This window comes from Chrysemys picta, unplaced genomic scaffold, assembly GCF_011386835.1.
Source record: "Chrysemys picta bellii isolate R12L10 unplaced genomic scaffold, ASM1138683v2 scaf2528, whole genome shotgun sequence".
Lineage (NCBI taxonomy): Eukaryota > Metazoa > Chordata > Testudines > Emydidae > Chrysemys > Chrysemys picta.
The window spans coordinates 1-8,154 of NW_027055231.1; the positions used below are offsets into that span (position 1 = coordinate 1).

Below are 8,154 nucleotides of genomic sequence, written 5' to 3' on the forward strand. Positions count from 1 at the left end.
CTGGAGAAGCTGGCAGCAAAAGTGGGGCAGCCGGTGGGACAGATGAAGGCTGTTATCGAGGCACCACTGGCCCAGGAGATCTCCAACAGCCTGGTGGTGCAGCTGCTGATACAGGCAGGTGGCAAGGTGCCAAAGCTATCCAAGGAGGTGCTGCGCTCTGTCCCTGTGCTGGGCTCCATGGCCTCTGGAGCACTGTCTTTTGCCACCGCTTACAAGATGCTGAGGAGTTTCATGGATGAGGTGACTGCCAGTGTCCAGAGGTTGCTGATCAAAGCCTTCGAGGTGGATGCTGAGAAATGAGCCAGAGAGGAGGAGAGAGAAAGATCAAGACACCTTCTAGGGAGGGAAAGTGGAGACAGGACCCCGACATCCCCAGGAAATCCCCCGAGCTTCCTACCAAATGTCAGAATTTCATTCCCTAGCTGGATAGAAAATACAGCAATGAATTTCTAAAGATTCTGTTGCAGTTACTTTGCTTTTTAAACCTCAAATATCAGATCTGGTTCTGCTCTCACTGACACTGGCGCAAACCGTAAATCCATTGTAAATATGTTGTCATAAACTGGGGGTATCGCCACTACCAGTAAACACCTAATTGTAAAATGGGCATAACTCTGGTGTAAACTGGGAAGAACTCCATTGTACATACATAGTTTAAAGCTGTGAGGAGCTCCATTAGATGTAAACCAGAGACAGATTTTAAGTGAGTACAAGCAGTGAGGCATAAAAGTCAAAAATGGTTACAAGAAAAATAAAGATAAAACACTTACTAGTGTTTAATTTACCAAACTGTATTAGATTCAAGCAAAGTTTCTCACCGCATGCTCCAGCAGATTACTGACCAAACTCTCAGATCAGAAGCTCTCCCCTGGAGTCCAACGGCTGTTCTCCTTTGTCTTCTTAGGTATGATGCCAGAGACAGATAGGGAGTGAGACGAGGGGTGTCTTGGGGTACCCACCCCTTCTTTTTCTAGTCCTGACCCCCTTTGAGAAGCATTTCCAGCTGGGAGCCAGGCGACAGGCAGGCTGGTAGAGAAAGAAAATTTCAGGCTGTTTCTTTGCTACGCTGTAGATTTTTGTCCCTGCCCCCTTCCTCGCCAAAGAATGGCCACTTAGCAGGTATGTTCATCAGCCTTGTTGACAGATGGCTGAGGAGTCAGTTTGCCCTTTGTCTCTGAGGAATTGTTTAGCCACTCCCCAGACTAATCTGGGAAACACACTTCAGTCATGATTTCAGATTATGTCCATAACTTTACATATAACGCTGCTACGTTAATTTTGCCATGATGTTACCGATCAGCAAGTTATCAGTTTTTAACTGATACCTCACAAGGCATACCTTGTACAGACACTCTTACAATAGTCTGTAGGGTGTGAACACTGGTATTTTCTGTCACAATGGGGGACCGACACACCCCAGACATGAGACACATGGGACTAAAGGATACTGGTGAGTAGACAGTGGGGACTGGAGCAGAAAGGGTATTATACTGTAAAGAGACAGCTGTGTGATCCTGTGGTGAGTGGGAATCTAGCAATCTAGGTTCTAGTCCCAACATTGCCACTGACCTGCTGGATGACCCCAGGCGAGTCCCTTCTAGTCTTTGGGCCTCAGTTTTTCTCTCTAAATTGGGGTACTGATGCTGATTCCTTTTGGAAAGCACAGCACTTTTGATCTGGGTATCCCAGATCTCGTGCTGTGCGAGAGCGAACCATTCTAACTGAAAGATGAAAAATGACAAATTAAATAAATTCTTCTGATTGTTCTTAGTGGCCAGAGGCATTTCTGAACATCAAGCATGTGACGATGTGTGAATGTTCCATAATATTTTGTATTAATATTGTGTGTGCCTCAGTTTCCCCATATGGTGCTTGGTTAACTAGGTAGTGGGAAAAGGTTGTTTGCTCATTGCAGAGACCCAGCGATACAGACGTGACTGATGTCTAGCTGTTTAGAGCCTGGAGCCCCAAGCCTATGGAGAGTCTGAGAAGACAAAGGCCACTCGAATTGCTCAGACATTTGGCACCTAGCGATTAACGACCATGGATGGCCTACCCTCCGCAGGAAGCCAGTCAGGTGTGACCAGCTGGAGAACAAAGGGCTAAGGAGGTGAGGTCAGGTGACAATGTTTGCCCTGGAACAGAAACAAAGTATGGAAGAAGGGCCCAATGGGGATGTGAAGTGTGGGCTGCTGGAAGCAAGAGATGCTCCTGGACTGGGACTGAAGAGGGGTCAGAGGGCTCTGTGCTTTGGGCTGACCCAGATGGACCAGGCTGTAACTTTCAGTTCTCTGGGCTAACCAAGGACCTGCCACACTGTGTTCCAGATGGCTAATAAACCCTGCTGCTCTCACCACGCTGGCTGAGAGTCACTGCGCATGCTGAAGGTGGGGGTGAATTGCTCCCTTTGGGTGTTCAAGTCTGTCTCAGGGTCCAACTCAGCTGGACTCGTGTGACGCAGGGATGCTGAAGGCTCTGAGGTTCGGCCTAAGGTGGCGGTGAATCCAAGTGGCTTCCCCAGTGAGAGCATGACCCTAAAGCGGGTTGGGTGTAGGGACTGTTCCAGAGCTGTGACAAAGGGCAGAGACACTGCTTAAATGAAACCTAAATAGCCACGTTCCTGCTTTAATCTGTCTTGTTATTATAGCAGTGGAGGATCTACAGAGCTGCAACTTCCTTCTTGGCTTCATCAGGACCATTCAACTCCACCACCTGAATCAACACTCAGCCCCAGCATGCAAATAATCAGTGATAATGCAGTAATATCAGGCCCGTCATGTGCTATTGCATCAACCTGGAGTTTCCTGGGTGGACTGCCGGACCTTGTTTTGAAGGGCAATACATTCAGATACCTGGAACATGAACTAGATTTGACCCTGTTTAATGTTTCTGCTGGAAACCCTCTGCCCAGCCCCTGCATACGTGGCTGGAGAGTTCTGGTATTTGTAAGCTGTGTTTGCTTTTATTGGGTGGCTCCACTCCCTTTAAAAGTTAGATCTGCGACTGGTGCATCAGAGGAATCGCTCTGTCTCTCTGGTCAGAAGCTTCTGATGCTGAAATCTGCTGTTAGACGCCTCAGCGACACTGGAACTGGGAATCAAGTGAGTCCTGACCCTTCCCTTAGTACATTACTCTGCGATGTCACGTAGCAGTAGTTGTGATATGTCAACATGACAATAGTAGCTTTAAAAAGCCCAAGTCATTGTTGGTTTCTCTACAGCTGTAAAATGAGGATAACACTACTGAGCTGCTCTGTAAAGTGCTTTGAGATCTACTCATGACAGCACTAGACATTATTATTACACAGCATCAGCATGGGTTTGTCTGGCTCCCCAGCACCACAGCACACATGAGCCTCAATGCACTAATCCTCAGAGCACCTGGTGAAGTAGGGACGGTTCTCGCCCATTTTACAGCTGGGGAGCTGAGCCCAGAGAGAGCCCATCACCTGCCCAAGGAGTCAGTGACAGAGGGGGGAATTGAACCCAGCTCTCCTGAATCTGAGCCTTAACAAGCCGCCTCTGCCTGCCTCTAGCACTGGGCAGCTGTGCTGCAGGGCCCTTTGGCTGGGCTCGTGAAGCTGTGGCCATGCAGTGGGAGGGAAGATGCCAGGGCATGAGTGAAATGTGCTGGTGTCGATTCTGCTGCAAAGCAAGGAGAGAGACTCCTAGAAAAAGGTCTGAATTGGGGTTTGGGTACTGATCCCCTCGCTTCCCTTCCCTGGACCTGATCCCAGCGCTGACTGCAGCCAGTGTGAGGCATTCCATTGACTTCAATGGGCTTCAGGTCAGGGTCTATCTGCCTCAGTCTCCCCAACTACAAAATGGGTATACTGAGACCTGGCCACCCTGCAGCGTTGATGCGAGGCTCAGTTAGCAGAAGAAGTGCAGGAGGAAGGCTTGCTCTGTGCACATGATGCTACCTGGAGTCCTCCCAGTGCCCCGTGCAGCACTCCCCTGGTGCTCCCCTCCCAGCCCTGCTCACCTCAGCTTCCCATCCCACAAGCCCATCACTGAACCATTGCTGAGCCCTCAGTGGGCTCTGAAGATGAAAACTGCTCTAAGGATATCACTGCAAGGCCAACCCCACTCCGGCAAACCCCCGCTGAAGTCAAGGGCTGCAGGGAGTTAGTGCCAAGGGCAGGTTATGCAGAGAGCCAGGGCAGCCCTGGGAGCAGGAGATTTGGGGAGAAGCTGCCCCCCACCCCCACCTCCTGTGCTCTGTGACACTAACTAGCCCCAGCCTGGCTATTAACCAGCAGATCTACTGTTTTCTCTGCTGCAAAGTCAACAATGAAGCAACTCGCTCTCCTGCTGCTCCTCATCTCAGTGACCAGGGCGACCCCTTGCGGTAAGTGGCTGTTTCGTTTTCCTCTTGTGGGAACTAATTCTCCCGAACTCTGACCCTGCCTCTGGGGCCAGGGCTGTGATACATGCAGGGGAAGAGCTGGGCGGGTTGCTACAGGGGAGGCTTTGCTGATACACAAGTGAGGCAATAGCGACCCCAACTGGCAGGCAGCCTCCTTCCACCCCTGGTTCATAATGTTGCCAGCACAGAGTGCCCGAAGCAAAGCAACAGCGGGGTTCGTTGCCCGGTGTGCTTCGCGCCAATAAACACACCAGGGGGAGAAGCAAACAAAGTTTATTTGGGGTCCCAAAGCGGTGCTAGGAGACAGGCACGTCTCAGATCAAGCACACTAACAGGAACAGTTTTTCTTCTTTTATACATTTTGCAGTTAAGCCTCACCCCCCCCTTTCCCGTCTAGCCCTCCCTTTCTCTCCCCCCCATTTCTCCCTCTACCCCTCCCGTCCCTGGTAATAGTTACTAAGCAAATAACGATTACATTTAAGCAGTTAAGTCATTCTTGGCAGCTATAAGCCTAGCTTGTTAGTAACTTCTTTAAACCGTTGTCTTGTCCTTTTTCCCTTCAGCCAGAAACATGCAGGCCTCATTATTACCGCTTGAGCAGGGGGTTGCACACAGATAACTGGTTGCTTACATATTCCAATTGCACCTGGCTTTTGAGGTTGATTAGAGTTTAAACATGGAAGAATAGAGTTTGGTTCACTTAGGCCTAGTGCAGGAAGGCTTCATTGACACTTAGTGGCCTTCCACCCTCCCAAGTTACCTAGGGTGAGGCCTAGTGACGTCAACAATAAGGAACCTGCTCCAGTGAATTTCTTCTGTACATATCGTGGAGCCCAGGTTTGCAGAGGTGGCAGGGGCGGCTCCAGGCACCAGCGCGCCAAGCGCGTGCCTGGGGCAGCAAGCCGCGGGGGGGGGGCAGCCTCAGGCTGCCTTCGGTGGCATGCCTGCGGGAGGTCCGCCGGTCCCGCGACTTCTGCGGCAATTTGGCAGTGGGTACACCGAAGCTGTGGGACCGGCGGACCTCCCGCAGGCATGCCGCCAAAGGCAGCCTGCCTGCCGTGCTTGGGGCGGCAAAATACATAGAGCCGCCCCTGAGAGGTGGGCACCTAAAGGGATTACTTTTATTACTCTGTGTTACAGTCGTGCCTAGGTGCCCCAGTCCTGGACCCGGCCCCTGTGGTTCCAGGCGCTGTACAAACCCAGAACAGCACCTAATGGCTGACAATCTAAGTATAAAAAGTTTCACTCTGAAGCCGTTCTGGCCCCATACATAGTAACAGAGAAAACTCCTAACTAACCCCAAGTCACCCCCTGTGCAGCCGAGAGCGTGGGTGTTGCTGAACTGAAACTCGCCATCCGTGACCTGCTGGAGAACTGGGAAGACACGTCCTACTCCCAGAGCGGCCAGAGCTACCAGAGCCTGCCCCGCAGCTGCAAGGAAATTAAAGCCACCCGGTACGGGGCTGGAGGTGAGTGCGGAGGAAGCATCCCTGGACCTGCAGAAGCTGCTTTGCCTCTGCTGGGTGCCTGCTCCAGACCCAGTGTAAAGGCCACAGCTGGGTCCAGTCCGTTCAGATGCACCCGGGCAGCTCTGTGCTGGGAGCAGGGGCACCTGCCTGCCCGTGGGCACAGTGGGGAACCGCATTACCAGAGCTGGCTGTGAGACACTCTGCTAGCCCTGCCAGCCCCAGCAGGCGGGAGATGTGCTGCAGCTGACAGCTCCCTCCTGCTCCAGCCTGTCTGCCTTGTCAGCAAACTCCTCAGGGCCCAACCAGCCTAAACTCGCCTAGCCGGTAACTCAGTGAACTCCAGCCCCCGAGCTCCGTGGAGACGTCTCTCTAGCACTGCACAGGACAGGAGCGACATGAGAACTCAGCGCTCTGCCACACCCTGCTGCTCAGGCCCCCGCCACACGCAGCAGCTGCCGGCAGAGAAAAGCTCATTGGGGCTTGTGACAGTGCGGGACTCACCCCTGTGGCGCCTCCTGCTGGCTGGCGCAGGGAATTAGCTTTCCAGCCCTCAGAGCACCCTCTGCAGGCTGGTGTCCTGCTGCTGCTGTGTTCCTCCCAGCACCCTGGTGCCCTTTGCCCTAGGGTGCTGCCTCTCCAGGCAATACCCCACAGATCTGGGTCTCCCCTCCCCGGGGAACCCCCACCCTCTATCCCCACCTTGCCTCAGCCTATGATCACCCCGCTACAGGGCTCCTGCTGCCTCGTTAGGGGCCAGCTGGTCTCCCCCAGCAGAGAGTTTCAGAGGCACAAGTGGCACAGAGGCGCCCACCTCCCATTGCCCAGCGTGTGCCTCTGAAAATCCCGCCCCCCCCCATGGACCGTGGCATGAGTCTCAGCTGGAGGAAGGGCATGCAGGACTCAGACAGGGACCCAGAGGCTGCTCTTGGGGCTGAGCCCCTCCAGTGCCAGGCGACATCCAGGCCGGGGCGGGTGCTCAGCACCTTTGACAGTCCGGGTGTAGCCAGTGGGTGGCAGATTCTTTGCCTGACTCTGTTCCACCCATTGTTCCGCCCCCAGACCGAGTCACCGCAGGCTCAGGCCCAAAAGAGGGACACAGCGCGGGGACACAGACAGCAGGAGGGGCAGGGGGCTCTGAATGAGCCCTGGGGCCTTTCCTGAGCACAAATGGCCCCCGGGCCTGATTCTCGGTTACACTTAGGCCTGGTCTGCGCACGGCGTCTGTGCTGGTGTCACTGTGACGGGTCGGGGGTTGGGTTTTCCTGATATATTGATACCAATCCAGCCCCGGTGTGAACACAGTTATACTGGGGGAAAGGTACTTTAGACAGGGACAGCCTATTTCCCTCCCCTATGGGAATGGCTATCCCAGTATAAAGCCCCTTGTGTGGAAAGGCTCAGTCCATGTCCTCTGGGAGTCCCTGTAATTTGCACTCACTTCCTGCTGCCAAGGGGCTTTAGTGTCCCTGGGAATCAGGCTGCTGTGCTCCCGGATGCAGGGGCACGTCCTGCTCCAGTGACTCCGGGTGTGGGCCCTGCTGCAGGGCACTAGAAACTCCTCACCTGGGCGTTGCCCATTTAATGGCTGGCTCCGAGAGGGCCCTGCCCCTTTCCCCGGCCCTGGCTGACCAGCTCAGTGCTCCCCACTTCCCACCCCGCCCCCTGCAGATGGGATTTACACCCTGCGCACCGAGAACGGCGAGACCTACCAGACCTTCTGCGACATGACCACTAAGGGGGGCGGCTGGACCCTGGTGGCCAGCGTGCACGAGAACAACGCCTACGGCAAGTGCACCAATGGCGATCGCTGGTCCAGCCAGCAGGGGAGCGACGTCAACTACCCAGAGGGAGACGGCAACTGGGCCAATTACAACACCTTCGGCTCTGCGGTGGGCTCCACCAGTGATGACTACAAGGTGGGGTCCCCTTCTCCATGGCCAATAGCTACTTGCTGGGGAGAGAGGGTGCGTTAGAATGTGGTTGAATGCACATGGGCAGGTGGGAGACATGGGCATGGGGGTTATATGGGGGGATGGCCCAGTGGTCAAGGCAGTGGTGTAGGGCTAGGCAGCCCTGGCTTCCATTCCGTGCCCTGCCACAGGCCCCCAGTGTGACTAGGGCAAGTCACCTAGTCTCTGTGCCTCCGTTCTCCCCCGTACAATGGGGAAGGTGCTTCTCTGCCTCGCGGGGCGGGTGTTACAATAAATATACCACAGCTGGTGATGTGCCCAGATGCCCGGTGATGTAAGTACCTGGGATGTGGTTAAGAAGTTTCATCTGGGTCCTTGCTTTTCAGAACCCTGGTTATTACGATCTC

The 8,154-nt window shown here is 54.0% G+C and overlaps 1 protein-coding gene across 1 annotated transcript; it reads left to right on the forward strand.

Moving 5' to 3' along the window:
* Positions 1-2,784: 2,784 nt before the first annotated feature.
* LOC135980284 (intelectin-1b-like) lies at positions 2,785-8,151 on the forward strand (the record flags this gene model as incomplete). The annotated part of the gene is made up of 5 exons (XM_065580321.1): positions 2,785-3,101; positions 4,287-4,350; positions 5,688-5,837; positions 7,506-7,753; positions 8,134-8,151. Coding segments are annotated over exons 1-5 (531 nt in total), but the record flags the coding sequence as incomplete, so codon positions are not given.
* Between the last annotated feature and the right edge of the window lie 3 nt (positions 8,152-8,154).